General features: G+C 37.7%; 1 protein-coding gene across 8 annotated transcripts in view; it reads right to left on the bottom strand.

Moving 5' to 3' along the window:
* Positions 1 to 142: 142 nt before the first annotated feature.
* LOC103389601 (type I inositol 3,4-bisphosphate 4-phosphatase-like) overlaps positions 143 to 16,640 on the bottom strand; it is a 28,346-nt gene continuing 11,848 nt past the window's right edge. The window contains exons 5-26 of one of the 8 annotated variants that reach the window (XM_017038599.2): positions 16,474 to 16,590; positions 16,224 to 16,303; positions 15,886 to 15,997; positions 15,547 to 15,637; positions 14,836 to 14,983; positions 14,347 to 14,477; positions 14,147 to 14,251; positions 13,940 to 14,048; positions 13,468 to 13,485; positions 12,729 to 12,915; positions 11,963 to 12,178; positions 11,737 to 11,878; positions 11,422 to 11,589; positions 10,745 to 10,777; positions 9,770 to 9,942; positions 9,353 to 9,476; positions 9,086 to 9,153; positions 8,524 to 8,723; positions 8,352 to 8,449; positions 8,152 to 8,264; positions 7,871 to 8,025; positions 143 to 737 (exon numbers count right to left, since the gene is read on the bottom strand). In XM_017038599.2, coding sequence (XP_016894088.1) covers positions 605 to 737; positions 7,871 to 8,025; positions 8,152 to 8,264; positions 8,352 to 8,449; positions 8,524 to 8,723; positions 9,086 to 9,153; positions 9,353 to 9,476; positions 9,770 to 9,942; positions 10,745 to 10,777; positions 11,422 to 11,589; positions 11,737 to 11,878; positions 11,963 to 12,178; positions 12,729 to 12,915; positions 13,468 to 13,485; positions 13,940 to 14,048; positions 14,147 to 14,251; positions 14,347 to 14,477; positions 14,836 to 14,983; positions 15,547 to 15,637; positions 15,886 to 15,997; positions 16,224 to 16,303; positions 16,474 to 16,590 — 2,721 coding nt within the window. In that variant the 3' untranslated portion in view covers positions 143 to 604. The remainder of the gene's footprint in view (positions 738 to 7,870; positions 8,026 to 8,151; positions 8,265 to 8,351; positions 8,450 to 8,523; positions 8,724 to 9,085; positions 9,154 to 9,352; positions 9,477 to 9,769; positions 9,943 to 10,744; positions 10,778 to 11,421; positions 11,590 to 11,736; positions 11,879 to 11,962; positions 12,179 to 12,728; positions 12,916 to 13,467; positions 13,486 to 13,939; positions 14,049 to 14,146; positions 14,252 to 14,346; positions 14,478 to 14,835; positions 14,984 to 15,546; positions 15,638 to 15,885; positions 15,998 to 16,223; positions 16,304 to 16,473; positions 16,591 to 16,640) is intronic. The other 7 variants (XM_017038604.2, XM_025062319.1, XM_008325067.3 and 4 more) reach the window with 7 other exon arrangements.

Genomic DNA, 16,640 nt, shown 5'->3' with positions numbered 1-16,640 from the left:
GAACAATGAGTAAAGTTCATTAGAAGTTCTACAAAGTAGATGTGATTTCTAGCTTGACAAAAAACATTTTAAAAACATAATTTAATTAGGACCGATAGTTAGCATAATTACACCATCATCATGAAAAACAAAGAAACCCAACAACAGTTACTTAATGCAGCTTTAATATTGAAACCGCATAGATACAAAACATAGTTTAATGTACAGTGTATGGTTGAAGTACATACATCTTTTAATCTAATTCAGATCATCTTTCTACTGCAATGTTAAGGACTAATCCAACTATTTCCATAGAAGAATGTTGGTGTGGCTACACTTGATTGACTGGTTTCATCAGCGTGCCATCGGAGCTGAGGCAGTGCTGGTGTTAATAAAAACAGTATATACTCACGAAAAATACATTTAAAATAAATGACTTTATGTGACATGAAGAAACTATTACAGTACTGAAATCCATTCTCACAGCAAAGTGATGGATTGAATGAGACTTGGAATCAGTAAAACCTCAACACGAGCGGGAGTTTAACTGTTCCAAGCTTGATTGTGGTCTTGCCAATTTACAGCTGTATCCAAACATCCGAAAGTACAACTCCAAGAGCGACAATCAGGTTTCTACTTTTCCGTACGTTCCATCAGGTGGCCGGTAGTGTTTGGGGAAGGCCTTGAGTTGCAGACAGTTGAAGGCATACTTGCGGCAGCCGACATTCTTCACTGTGTTTTCCCTTCTGCAGCCTTCACTGTGGAGGTAGAGGAAAGGAGAGGGGGAGACAGAAGAGAAGAGAAGAGAAAAGGAAATACAAAGAGACAGAGGAGAAGGAGTTGTCCACAGAAGGGAATGAAAGAAGAAACACAAATGTAGAGAGAATGTCTGGTATGAATAACATTTACCTGGTTTTGATTGAACAAGTTGAAATACTTAAAGAATAATAAAAAACCCTTCAAAACCCAAACCAGAAATGTTTGATTAACTCAAAAAACAATGACAAATTTAACTTATCTGCTAAAAGTAATAGCAGAACACATTTATTTTAAGAAGGCGACTGGTCACTCAAAAAACAAACAAACAAACAAACAAAAAACCAGAAAATTGTGGTACACCTAATGTAACGTCAAGTGAGACAAAGTAACACCAAAATCAAGATAAGCTTCGGCTATGTTAAATAACACAAGGCATACAATGGACCTAAAGTGAATTCTTGGAAGATCCTGTGTATAACATCATTGTATTTATAATGAACTGTATATTAACTAAGCTTCGTCATTCACTTTTCTTCTCCAGGGTCTTTCTTTGATTTAACCCAACTTCATCTTGAAACTAATCAGCCTTTGCTGCTCTCTGATCTGCTCATTTTTAGTCATGTCCATCTGGGTCGAGACTAAAAATTCTTTCTTCAAATAAGCTGCCTCCACTTCAGACGGTCCATTTGAGCAGATCTCAAACCTGTCTTAAAAATGATGTCAATCTTGACGTTATTCATCTGTCCAAGGTCATTTGTAAACATATCAGTTCATGGAACTTTCTGTCTGGCCTCATCTTTTTACTCGTCTGTCACCCCTGCAAACACAAAGAAGCACAGAGCTAACCCCCAGTGTAAACATTCCCCTATATTGAACCCATCTGTCATTCTGGCTGCACACCTCCACAATCTTCCTCATTAATATTAGATACTAGTTACTGTATTTACTCTGCACATCCGTTCCACATCACTATCTTTATAACAGAACTTTCTTTATATCTTCTTGGAATAAAGGCAGCTCTTATCAACCAGCTGCTTTCTGTACCAGTTTTCTCTGTTATTGTCAAAAACTTGTTACACACTGGACCTTTAATGTCATAAAACAAATGCAATCATTTCATCTGAATGTAATAACGTAGGCTGTAATTGCAGTTCACATGGTGCACATCTATACATTTATCCTCATTGTTTGAAGAGTCCATGTACATGCAAACTGTTAGTGTGACTGGTTATGGAAGTTACTGGTTAGGTTATAAACACATATACATAAATATTACACTAATTATACAGATAGTGGTGACAACAGTGTGACTGTTCTGGGACAGCCCTTCTTTTGTTGACATTAATTATATATTAATACTCTGGAATAATATATGGCATATACCGTATATATACTATATCTGTATGTACATTTGATAAATATTAGCATTTAAGCAATGCAAGCATTTAAATACAGTTATGATAAGTTAAATCAGTACAATGTAATATTGGATAAAACTGAATTGAAGTCATAAAATGGCCATAATAGAAGCACATCACTCCAATTAAACACTGATATTCAGGGTAATGACCACAAAAGAATCAAATATTACAGAGATAATTCACCAGGCTTATCAAAACAATGTCTTCCTTAAATTTTGTCAGAATGTGTTCATTACATTTAAATCAAAACCAAGGAGCAACAAATAGGTTACATAAGCATTAATCCAAATACATCCAAATAAAATAGAGGTCAGTAAAGTTAAAGCCTAATGTGCAACACAATGTGCTGAAAAATTAGGGCAGACTTTCTCTTTCTCAATGGGACAGTTTGGAAATCTTTGAGAACCGCTGAGTTTTGGACAATAAACAATAAAATATGACGATTTAATTGCATCCTTTCTATTGTCCTTTTTTTGTTGAGTTTCTGGGCAACGCACCGATTTACAGTGTAGGTTAGAGTATTTTTGCATTGGATTATTTTTGGTAAGAATATATTTTACATCAATATATTTCAAATTTATGTTTATATATAAATAAGACATTAATTAAGTTTTTGGTATAATTGTGTAGAACTGTAAAAATATTTAAATCATCTCGATGTTACAGCCGTCTATGACAAGCAGACCAGGCCGAGATGTCCGACTCTAACTGCTTGTTCACTCGCCTCTGTTACCATCATACTCTGAATATTGTAGTGCTCAGTTTTTTAAATTCTACACATCTATGTATTTCGGTCAGTTTGAGATAGTATAAACAAAACTGGGAGAACACTCAATCTCTCCAAATGTGCTACAAATCTGAATATACCTGAAGAAAACACCAACACTACGTCATTCTTATTATTTTTCATTTTCATTTTTGCAGCTTCACTAAAAAATAAACATCTATCACTGCCTGAGAAATAATTTCTGTAGCGAATGAATTCAACCTGAACGTCACCTGCAGTTGGATGACTACAGTGACCGAACACATTTTTCCCTGAATATCCTATCATATCATACATTCTTATATTAGCTACTAAACCGCGGCTAATGAGCACAAATATCTAACTTTAAATATCTGACTTATTGCAACTGACTGAGGCTCAACTGAAAAAAGTGACACTGCTGTTTTAACCAGTGCAGTAGATATAAAGTAAATAATGATTTGAAATGATCAATTAGACTTTTGGGCCAACATTAGTATGTGTAGTTTTGTGAATATATATATATATGAACGTAAATAAACATATCGGTTTAAGTCATGGAAGACAGCAAAGCTCACCCTATTTGTATTAAAAGTGAGACCTGAGAAATAAAATGTGCAAAATGTTGAAAAACATGTTTGGAAGCCAAAGCATTCTCTCTAAATTTTGGCACCAAATTAAAGCTCCTCTTTCCTTCAGTTAGCCTCCGCAGCATGAGTGCAAATGGATTGCAAATGCATAAGTAAGAGGTCGATGAATCACACTGGCATAGATATTTCTCAAATGCAAAAATAAAGCAGTTTGTACAAAGCTTGAATTAGCAAAGATAGATATTATCAACACCTTTTCCTGTAAGCAAAAAACTATATATTATCTGCCTATATCTATTGATTTTCTTTATTTTATATCATTTTATACATATTTACACATTCGTAACTCAGAGGTAACTTTTATATTCAACTCTTTGAGCACTGTTTTTGTTATTTCTGAATTCTTTAAAGAATAAGGCAGAGCAACACCTTCTAAAACACAGAGATCTGTCATAGTAGAATACCTACATGCCACCAGAGGGTGCTACTGTATATACTAGGAATAATTTAATTACGGCCAGACACCTGAAGGTCCTGTGTCATCCTCCTCATTCTAGTTCATCATTATGCTGTACACCAGTGCAAAGACAGGGATCCTAGTAAGATTGTAGCCATTTCTCTCACACAAACCACTTAGGTGTGTGCACGATGCAGCTGGTGGTTTGACCACAGTGTTGTTGAGTCATCTATTCATGGACATTTACACAAGAAATGACAGGGGCTGTGTTCAAAATGAGTCAGCTGAATCGTCCAACTGCTTTTCTGCCAGACAAACTCTGGGCAGTGCCATTGTTCAGAGCATCAACTTAATGATAACGCAAAACTCTGTCAGCTCATTGAGTTATTTTTACTAACTTCATGAGTGAGACTTAGTGGACATAGGGTGCATGTCATTGACTGGTCTGCCTGCAGTCCAGATCTGTCTCCTACTGCAAACTTCTACTACATAATGAAGGGAGGAAGAATCATCGTTGACCATAACCAATCTTTTACACGGCAGGAATATGTGGAATTCTTAACTTCAAAGTTCTACCCTTAATTCAATTGAATTAAGAATTAAGAAAATTGAAATATTCGAGTAGAGTAACTAATTGCAGTAAAGTACATTTTCAGTTCCTGAAAAGATTATAGTTTTAGCCAAAATTAGTTACATTGACGGAGTAGGTTTCTTGAAGACGTTTCAGCTCTCATCCAAGAGTCTTCTACAATTCTTGGATGAGAGGTGAAACGTCCTCAAGAAACCTACCCCGTCCAGTTGCCCTTGATGTAACTATTTTTGGATAAGATGACCTGGATGACTACAGACATTATAGTTTTAGATTCAGCCAACTCAGTATGAAAGCAGTCTCGATGTTAAATTCGTGCAAAGCATAAAACATTTGCAACAGTTTTTCTTCGAATTCTGAGCATTTCACTAAATAAATGCACAAAGGCAGGGATGACCTAAAAGCCCAGCTCTATGCAACGTCTTCACTCCACACTGATTGTAACTGTCCATCCTGGACGATCAGCTGCAGCGGACTTTAGCCAGGAAATATGCGACGCTCAGAAAAATCCACACAACCAGCAGGTTGGGGCTGAGGGCCAACAATGGCAGCGAGTACAGGAGGCTGGGGTCCAGCCGGAAGTCACGCAGCGGGAGCAGGCCGCTCAGATTCTTCTGGATCACGCCCTCCCTTGTCCCAATGCTGCCCAATCACAGCAGTGGAAGCAGGAAGGTGTGGGGAAAAAGGTTTTGAGAAGGGGAAGAGAGAAAAGGAAAGGAAAACAGAAGCAAAGGAGAGGGAACAAAATAGGAAAGGAATTAAGGACAGATGAGCAGATAAATGATGATGGCAAAGGGACAGAAAATAATTGAAGGAAATAGAAAAGTCAATAAAAACAAAGGAACAAAGGTGGAGGAAGGAGGGTTGACAGGAAGGAGCCGCATGTGTTTGCACCAAGCCAAGAACAGATGGTGTCATGAGCAAAATATGAAAATAATGAAAATCACAAAGGACGTATAAATAAAGATACACAGTATGGGTGGCAGGCAGTGGTTTCCATTATGTTCAAAATAATAACAATATTTTAAAGAAACACAATGCACAAAAAACACAAAACAACCAGAACAAACAAACAAAAAACGATAGGGGTTTGAAACAAACGCAAATCACCACAGGGGAAATAGTGGAGGAAGAGGAAAAAAGAGAAAGATAAAAGAGAAAATTAAGAAAAATATTTCTTTCAGAGAACAGAAAGAAGAAGATTAGAAACTCTACAGTGGTTCTACTTGTTAACAACAGCATCTCTCAGACATGGGGAGGAGTTGGAGAAAGAACACATGGAAAATGGGGACAAATTAAAGGTACACTGCGTAAAAATTTAAACTTCTTTTTTACTTGAATGAATCGTTTAATCGAACAATAAAAGTACATTTTTACATTTGACTAAAAGCTGTCGTGCCTGTGTAATTTATATTTAAGCTGACTAGTCCTAAACGGCGTAAATAATTAAATGTATCATTATGAATATAAATTATACCTAATATCTACTCAAATAATTTTGTGTTCTTGCTGAAAGTTGCTGAAGCCAATTGCTTCAGAGGAGAAAATCTAATTTCTGAAACGACCTGTCATTAAATGCTACTATATATATATATATATATATATATATATATATCTATGGACAATTCTTCTCCATTAAATTAAATAAACTGTTTTTCACTGGTTATCTTTCTCTCCATATAAATCTCAGTTTATTTTATACTTTAAATGTAGAGATTACATACCAGTGTACCTTTAAGTAGGGACTTAAACATATTCCAATAAAATTAAGAAATAATTTGGATTTAAGGCTTTTAAATTCCATGTGTTCCATGTACTCGGCAAAATGAAAAAAGTTTAAAGGAAAGGCAGGATGAATGGGATGCAGGATCTCGGAGCTTATTTAAACCATTCCAACACAAGATCTGAAGATGATCAAAAGGCTTGTTTTCATGCTCGACGGCTGATGGGGCCGAGGTGGAAATAAAGAAAGAGGGATGTGAGGAGCAGGATAAAAGAGGGAGAGGAGGAGGAGAAGGTGAAGAAACATTGTATCATGCCACATTCTTCTGTGGTGCAGCTTTTATTCAGGTTACAACAACGACAGGTGGTGATTACATCCTTCTCATCTAAACAGTAATCTTAGTGTTTACAACACACAGAGCAAACATGAAAACTGCACTGAGGACGCACAAGTGTTTTTGTGACACACAGAGATACAAACAAACACTCTTTTATTGCAAAGTGGGATTTGCAGGGTGCAGCTTTACCAGCAGGGGGAGTAAAATGAAAATCAGGAATGTAGGCTTTTTACAGTGGTTGTGCAAAAATAAGGAGAGCAAAGTGATGCAAAATAATTTCAATAAAATGTCTTCTGTGTTTAGTTGCCATGTTTCTAACTTAGTTTGTTTTGTTTATGGTAATGGATTTTATTTTAATTGGCCTGAAACAGGAAGTCAAGTTCACATTCTTAAACACTGCCTGAACATCATGTCTTGTATATACGTAACCATTGCACTACTGGTAACAAGTAATGTTATACTTAACCAGATACAAGAGTGTCAAAATGAGACAAATATATCTAACGTAAAACTAGGAACTGATTTTGGCATTAATATTTTGTGCTTTCTTGAATGTTTAGCCAAAGGTGTGTCAAGGGCAACATCTAAAGTAAACCTTGGGAAAAAGTTTGTCCTAGGCCCAAAAAAATATGGTGGACATGTCTATCAGGTCAACACAAACAAAACAGTCACTTTAAGGAATATCCTAAAACTAACAAAAAGTCAGTGCTACATCCCATGACTAGCAGGTAGTGTATGGTGCTGTAGCATCAAACTATAACATACACACAGAGCTACTCCCTAACTCCCAGAAATATTTCTCATTTCATATATAATTTGACTTCCATGCTGTGTAATATTCATTTTAAAACTTCATTCTGAAGTGTTGCTTTCTCATTGTTCACTCAAACTCACAAAATGTATCCCTAAGGATGATTATTTATTGTTGTCACCTTGTTAAATTTTACCTGAATTTTAAAATGGCAGAAATGGGGAAAAAAGGGAAATCAAAGAAAGGATTAAAGAAAAACAGTACAGATGATGATGGAAGTTGGTGGTGGGCTAAGGGTATGATACTGTGCTACTGACACTGATGCTAACTCTGGAACAGAACCAAAACAAACAAAGACTTGAAAGCATTGACGTGCTCCTGCACGACACACACTCAGAACTGGATTCTCTCATTTAAAATTTGTATAAGGAACAAACTGATCACTTCAAATCATTCATTTTGAACTTTGCCCTGTCATCATTTTATAGCCATGTTTAATGTAACGTTAAGTTCTCTTACCTGCGCATACAGTCCAGAGCCTGGGTGAAGACCTGTGGGGCCATGCCGTGTTCGTGTTGCAGGATCAGACACTGCTCCAGGGTCACCGACATGGCAGTGCGATCTTTGGCACTTTTGCAGCTGGTGAAACGAACGCCATTCAGACGGCGACAAATCTGAACATGAAGAAGAAATAAAAATTGGTAGAATAGGAGAGACAGCAGAAAGTATTTCAGTATTAATGTTAAAACAAGTTGAACAATAGAATAAATTAAACTTAAACTAAATATAAAAATTCTTACTTCTGCAGCTTGCCAAAGAATATCCACATTCTTATTTTTCCTGGCCTGGACATTCTGTCCCAAAAACCTGAGTAACTCAGGTAGACAAGTCTGGGAACGAGACCTAGGGAGACCTAAGAGGGAGTTAATGTCTGGATGAAATGGATACAATGGTAAAAATACTTTGTAATTGAACTACTTTTACTCTTACTCTTACTTACAGTCCACAGGAAGGACTTCTTTAAACTGCTCATAGTATGAATTTAACCGGGACAGACTCTCCACGTTGATGTTCTCCTGCAGGGAAGTGTCTCCAAACCTGGGCAGGAAAAAGTCCTTAAAGATAGTTTTGGACAGAACAAGTGTTGGAACAATGTTTTTCAACTCACTCACTTTTCAGCCAGCGTCTGCTGTTCATTGATGCCGACGTTGAAGTGCACAGGCTGAACCCTCAGCAACATTCCACTCTGGATCTCTCGGGGCAAGGCGTCAAACATCGTCCCCGGGAGCGGGATGCGAACGTTGAAACCATCTCGGTTACCAGTGATGATTGGCAGGAGGTCGGGAGCGGAGGTGCTCGTGGCCTGAGTCACCTGGTAGCCAGGTATTGTTTATGCAAAACACACATACACATGAAGCCACTGTCAGTTGATGTCGATGTGACTTTCATGTTGGCTGTTAAAGATCACAACGGCTGCCGGTGACAGATTGTAAACAACAAAGGACAAGGGCTTTATTTTTAAAGTTTTTCTTAAGTGCTTAATGCAAAGCAAATACCAAGGTCAAAATCATCCCAAGAGGTTGTGTTGTGTTTAATGTGTTCACAGACAAGAGCCACGATATGTAGTTACCAACTGTGACATTATTGTCTTTTAAAATTCTGCATCATCACCTAGTTTACGTCACAAATGTTTCTCTTTAATAGTTTAATCCTGGTCTATGTCATTCATTTTACCTTAAAGGTGACATTACGCAGATCCATGACTCCCACACTCATGTCCTCCAACATGGACAGTTCGTCCCCTTAAAAAAGAACAGTTTTTATAATGTTAATAATACAATCAGTATTGTGTGATTTTACAAGGCAATAACTGAAAATATTTCTTCAATACTAAACAAAAGTCCTGAGTAATTGAATAATTAGGAGCTAATGACAAAAACGACACCTAAGAGAATGGGCATAACAATCATGTCTCTGGGGTGTGTTTATGTGTGTGTGTACCGTAGGTGCTAAGCAGTGACTCAAACTGAGCCAGGAGGCCAATGGTGTAGAGCTGCCGGAGGAATCCATTGTCACGGAGACAGTTTCTCAGCTTGATAATGAAGCTGCAGATGAGAGCAGTGAGCTACAAGAGACAGGCGCACACACAGGCAGGTAATGACTTACTGTTCCAAACAGCCTTTATTCAACTGTACTGAATATATACTGTATTCACTTTTATGTAGCTAATGTTTTCACCATTCTCAGTGTAATTTATCTGTACTAATCGCTCAATTCTCTTGAATTCTGCACATCAGTTGATTTTGTTTTAAGGTGAGGTTTTTGTTCTTCATGCTCTCCACTTTTGCAAAGTAAGTGCATCAGTTTAGGAGGTAAAAAATATTCTTTTATATACCATACCATAGTGTGAGAACTGACCGTTTGACAGAAGACCACATCACGGCGGTACTGCAGCGACACGTCCATGGCTATGGTGGGGGCACAGTCCTGCATGAGCAGGAAGACCATGGACTTCTTGGCCTTGTCGCTCATCATGGTGACACAGTCTGTGAGTGTGGTGAGCAGAGGGTACAACGCCTCACTCCATTCGCCTGCCAGAGCACACACACAAGAAATTTGGAATTTAAAAAAAATTGCACATCATAGTGTCATAGTGTACATGATGCTTATGTAATACTTTTTTTCTAAACCTGTTTTAGATATTTTTTGACAAGCCAGGACAAACAAAGACAAAGAAGCAACAGGGGGAGAAAGGTGCTGCAACAGACCTGTTATCATTTACTTGAAAGTTTTATCTGCAGGAAATGGACAGCAGCAACAATTTCATTTTCACAAAATGAAATTTTTTTTGTGTAACTGTAAACATTGAGCATTTATCTCCTCTGTTTTCCAGTAGTGGGTGCTATGATCATTTCGAATGCCCAGGAGTTTAGTGGGTTGATCCAATAATATTATATATTTTTATGAATAGCGATAATACTTATTATTAAACTCTAAACAGTCAGTTAAACTTAGCTCATTATTACGATAACTCGTATATTAAGGTGTATTAACAGACAGTGACAAAGAGATTAAGCACTTTACCTTTAACCAGACCTATTTTCCACTAGTGATCATTAACCAGTATAAAATGAGCAATTATTGACGATTGGTTGATGATTGATTGATTACAGCAATTACCATCGTATGACCCAGATACGGTTACTTCAAGATAAGGCCAATCTTATCTTGAAGTGTCTTGAAGACAGCACCTAGTTTCTGTCATTCATTTCATTCTCACCTATCACTTTTAGTTCTTACAAGTTGGAGACATGGCTCTACCCTACACCCAATATGTGAGGAGTTTGAAGCTCAATGGAAGAAAGGAGAAATTATGGGGGGGTCAACTCTTACCTGGGTACGCCTCCTCAACACTGGGGCTGCCGTCTGGAAGAGGGGTTGAAGGTGCCACACGCACGCATTTAGCAAGGAAGAGGGGTTGAAGGTGCCACACGCATATTTAGCAGACAAAACACATAGGGAAGCAGAAAGAGACACACAGACAAACACTCAAAATCACTGCAGATCAGGATGAAACGCCTTCTTGGTAAGCTGGTACTGTCAATGCAACCTCATTTGGTTTTCTATGGTTGTGTTGAAACACAAGAGCCAGAAATATAAAGGTACTATTGAGTCCAACCTTAAATGCAGGACATGTGTTTTATAGAGAAGGTATCTCAGCCTGGTCCAGTGAAACATGTACAGGAAAATGAGCACAGTTTGATAAAACACATCTACATTCTGATGTGATCTAACAGCTGAAGCTTCCACACTGCTGAAGCCAGAGAGCCCATATAAAGTATCATAAACAAGGGGGGCAAGCACATAAAAATGCACACAAAACCGTATCCTGCATTTCACCCTCCCTGGTTAGAAATAAGCATTTAAATTGCTCATTTGAATTCTTTAAAATATTAAGAGGCAAATGTATGCATAACATTTAACTATGTAACATTTTATTTCTTTAAATCAAAATTAAATAAAAAAAAAACAAAAAACATGGAAGTAACAAAAAAAAGGCAAACACATACAGGTCTTCTGTTCAGTGGTGCAAGGGTGTGCAGAGGGAGGAGGAGGTGCAGGTGATGAAGATGAGGATGGTAAAAGTGATGAGGATGATGACGATGATGATGAGTGGGAGGGATTATCTTCTGACAAACTTCCTGGGTTGATCCAGAAAGCTCGTCGTTTTTCTTCACCTTTTCATTGTCAGAGATTGGTGTTACTCAAAAAAGGCATAAAAGCAGTTCTTCTTACATCAATAAAAATAACCTGGCCTTTAGTAGTTAGCTTACAGTGTTGTTGGTGCTGTGTATCTATTAGCATCATACTATAATCATTTTTACCTTTTTTACTAACGCCGCCCTGCTGGTCATTCTGAATACTGTCCTGACTGGAAGTGCTGGGCCTCCTGCTTTTCTGAAGCAGCTTGTCAACACGCTGCATGATGCATTCCAAAGATTTTTCTACATTTATCCAAACCTTTTCCTGGAAGAAACAGAAAGTGGAAAAAAACAATATTATATATTTTATAATATAAAAAAATCTCATATACGATGAATCCCATGTTACCCATTCTTCCTCGTGCCAGTCAATATGCAGTGAGGATCGACTGTTGCTGCCACTCCACTTGGCCAGCAGTGTGTCTTGATCGTTACGCAGAACTACTTGCTCTGAGTCAGCAGAAGGAGACGCTTTGGAGGCAATATATTCAGGGCGCGCTGCATTCAGAGCCTGAATAGCTGAAGCGAGCAGCTTACAGTCACACACATTGACAAGCTGTCGAGTCTGAAGGGAGAAGAGGTATTTTTTTAAATGTGTGACAACATATCGGTCTCCAGGTTAAATCAAATGTCTTTGCAAAACTCTAGGAACCTGTGCGAACTCAAGGAACTGAAGTAAGTAGTCACAAAAAGTGCTATTAAGTTAGCTGCAGGCTGTGATGGATTAGGTTGCTGCAGTGATGGGCTCAGCTAAAGTTTTATGCCAGGTCTACTGTATTTAATACTTCTTCTTACCACCTAAAAAACACATTTCCCTAAAAAGGAAGATTTATTTAGTATCCCTAAACCAGATTGAAGGCCAGAGTTGTAATACTCAGTTTCACAGATTTTTCCTCCATCCTTCTCTTCCAAATTATCTAAGTTAATAATTAAAGATGTTTAGGTTCACTAACATGATAATGGTGACGATTACCAGTGTCACCACTTACTACTGAAAAACGGAGGAGTCATCTCAGAATATATATATATAATATCAACTTCACTTAAAGTCTAGTTACTACAGATTGAATAGAACTAAACAAAACACATTTTTCAGCGGAATTTAAACCCCTCACCTTATCAGCCAAAATGGTGAGTGTCCTCTCGATACCACTGGCCGATCGGTCCTTCGCAGCTCGTGAAAGCCTCTCAGCGTAGTAGCTCACCTGAGTTTTCAGCGTGTTGACGTGTGCAATGATTTCTTTGGCTTGGACAATGTCCTGGGGTATGTAGACGATTGACTGCGAACTGGACAGTGCACTGCTGACAAAGGAAAGATGAACATACATATCTGTACTTCTGTATTTGACTGTATGTCGATGACACACCATTATATTACTTACTATGACTGAAGTCAGTTTTTATTCTTATGCATTATTTACAAGGACTAATATCAGTCACCGATTCACAAACATGATCAGAGCATTTCCGTGCACATGCCTTCACTGAATGAAGTCTCTAACAACTTTTATGGCAATTGAAGACAATGGGATTGTTACTTTAACAAATGTTCAGTTCACAAATTCAGCCAAATGAATATGTCTGAATTTATAAAGTGAGTGACATTAGGTTATAACTTGTTGTGACCTGTGCACCACAGGGGTTTACTACATATCCTGGAGTTAGAGAAGCAGTTATGTTTCTTTTGCAATGCAAAGGGTGTTGATAGTAATCAGCCCTGTGTTGACATGAGGTTGAATACTTCTGTGTTGCATCTTTGAATTATGCAAAAAATAAATACATGATGACACGAAGCAACAAAAGGATGCAGTGTACAAACAAATGAAAATTTGCTAAGCTCTGGAAAAAACTCACCGCTCCTCCTCACTTATGCTGATCAAAAAATAAAGATGGGAAAAACAACAAAAACAGTAGCAAAATTAAGAGGTTTAAGATTTCAGCCAAACTTTAGAAAACGTGTAACAGCAAAACAATAAAATAACCTTTACATGCCTTTTTTGCAGAAGTTGGCCAACAGTGGTGGACGGTTACATGCTTTTTGGTAAAAAAAAAAAAAATACTGTGGAATTGAATCACCCAGTTACGGGTAACTGCTTTTATATTTGCTCTTACTATCCAAAACCTTTTTTTTTTTTGTAACTTAAGCTTAATATAAATAATTTAAAAAGTACACAGTTTTTTAAAAAAAATCAACATATACTACATTAACTTTAACTTGTTCAAATGTCTTATGTACTGGTGTTAAAATGTTTAATTATTCTTGGCTTTTACATTGGTCTATGTAATAAGAAGTTAAGTTTGGGAATTGACTTGACTCTGGACTTACTGTTTTTTTGCCTCCTCAAACTTGTGGATGAGTTTCCTCAGACCATTGTTTTTAAATCCTTGGCAGTGAGCGGCTGGAGCGCCAATTGTTACCACGTCATACGTCTGGTCTGGGGGACAATTATTCAGGTGGAACCAGAAATGAAATGTAGTCACGTAAAGAAAGATGCTTTCTTTTTTTTCTTTCTATCGTGTCTCTGTGTCTCACCAAAGCCTAGCTCGTCCTGCACTCTCATCCTCTGGACATGCAGGTTGGTTGGCATAAACTCCAGCTTCCTTTCGGCCTTCAGGTTACTGGCTTTGAATAATGGCCCTAACATGGTCAGAGTAGTGAAAAAAGACAAAAACAAAATAACCTCAGACCAGGTTGATACATGGATACTAAAAAAAGGTTTGTACGACACAGACCTCTATAGTCTTTGAGGTCAGACAATGTTTCCTGGTATGAGAGTATTGTGGTCTGGTACTGAGAGACAATTTGTCGCCGTAGATTCTCCCAGCAGGGTGATAACTCTCCGAGCTCCTCCAGTTCACAGACTCTGGAGATGAAGAGAAAGATAGGTGGAAGATATTCAAGAAGAAAAATGTAATTTAATGGGAAAAACACCGTCAGAACACACCATAAAAAGGATCTGTCATTATGAAAAATCAGTTGTATTCTGCAGGACAAAGTAGAAAGAATATCGAGATGGAAAAAATGGGTTTTGAGAAAGTTCCATTAAAAAGTAACTAAAAACCACTTACTTTTCTAGCTTTTCGGATGATAGGTTATATGGATGATTGTTTTTCTATTTTTCCCACTTTTATCATTCTGTTTTTTGAGTTTTCAGAAAGATACTAAAAATGCAAGCAGTTTGTGTATCAACATTAATGGGAATCTACTGTATGTTTCTGCACCTAGCTGTATCCTCCTCCAGCAGCAGTTTTACGAACTGTCTGGGAATGTTTACGGAAAGGACGCTCTCAGCCATCTGCTCCAAGACACGTAGGTGGTTCCCATCAGTGGTGGGGAAGCGGTACATCCGAGACATGGTGCCTCCAAACACTGAGGAAAAAGGAAACTTAATTAGATTGTTACAAATGAGACCAGATATAACCTTTCTATGTACTATTTGTGCAGTGAGTGCCTTTTTGGAATTTAAGACACCTGTTTATTATTTTATCCTTCCCTATATTTAGAGAACATTACTATTATCTGTAACATATCCCACTGTGTAAAAAGAGATGTCCCACACAAGGACAACAATCAATAGGCTTTGACTTGATAATAAGATCAGGAGTCCAATGTATCAGTAAAACTGGAGCCATGTAGGACAGACAAATGACAAATGGCAAATGGTGAGACAGTGGAAAACTGAAGTTTAGAAATCATACATTAATCATGCAATAATATGTGCTATTGTATAGACATGTTTACTATCAATACATTTAAAACAACTACAGGACGTTTACCATGGACTAATTTGCCAAGAGCAAAAAAAGGAACGTTATTTCATTTTTTTCTTTTGTATGAAGTAGGTATTTTAAAATCATTATTTGTATATAAATTAATAAATTACTTTGTAAAATAATTGGACCAATTTCCGAACATCAACAACATTTTTGTACCTGAGCGCAGTAGAGTGTCTTTGCTTAGTGAGGCGTACTTGATTCTGACTCCCATCGACTCCGTGAGGCTCTCGTCCACGGACAGCATCGTCTGTGGGGAATACAAAAAAAAAACAAAAAACAAAACATTGCCTTGTAAAATATTGAACCTACATGAAGTGCTACTCAAATGAACGGTTATCTGATACAAACACAAATCCAGTTGCATACACCACGACTACGACACACACCACTACACCACACCGTTAGTATAAAATGGATAGTTATATGAACAGGGTTAAGTGAGATATGTCAACCTTATACCAAAAATAAGAAAGCTCAGCAACATGCACTACTCACCCTGCCATTGATGCCGTCTGGTAGGTGAGTGAGTGACATCCTGTGATCAGCTTTGTCCTCCATCTGCCAGGCTGCTATAGTTATGCTTCCCACCAGCTTATTTTCTGCAGAACTGTACAATAATATTACAGTTTTATTTCCCTGCAAAAATCCATAAAACTTGAAACTAGTAGTACCTCAGTTCTAAATGACAAATTCATCCAAAAATATATAGACAAACTAAATGTTACCCAAACTGCTTGTGTTTTTGGGGGGTAACTTAAAAGTAACTTTTTAATACGTTGTTGTCAAATATAAAAGAAGCAGTTAAATGTTTTATTTTTTTGTCTATTTGTTACCGGAGTTCCAGCTGTAATCTGTGGGTCTTCTCCTGCAACAACTCCTTCACAGGAAAAAGTGCTGATCCCAAGATGTACATCTGAACACAAGGAGACCAAAACAGTTGTATTACGTGGAGTCCTATTTGTTGTGTGCTGACATGCGTCATATATCCCTATTATCACAGTCTGATGTCAATGAAATTATGCAATCAATTTCACCCTTTTTGCTGTGCCCTTATATCTATTGTGAATTATTTTAGCATCATACCGTGCCCTGCGATCGGTCCTTGACATCATAGACGGCCAGCTTCACCTGCGTCTGCTGGTTAATGTTGGAATCCTGAAAGAAGGCGATGCTGCTGAGGAAGATGGGGTTACTGGTGCCCTGTGGTCAGCAGGGAAGTGACAAGGGTTATTTTAAGGGAGAAACGCTTC

The sequence above is a fragment of the Cynoglossus semilaevis genome, chromosome 14 (genome assembly GCF_000523025.1).
Source record: "Cynoglossus semilaevis isolate Cse_v1.0 chromosome 14, Cse_v1.0, whole genome shotgun sequence".
In the NCBI taxonomy this organism is placed as follows: Eukaryota; Metazoa; Chordata; class Actinopteri; order Pleuronectiformes; family Cynoglossidae; genus Cynoglossus; species Cynoglossus semilaevis.
Note: the sequence above shows the minus strand (reverse complement) of the source record. Positions and strands in the feature narration are given on the sequence as shown.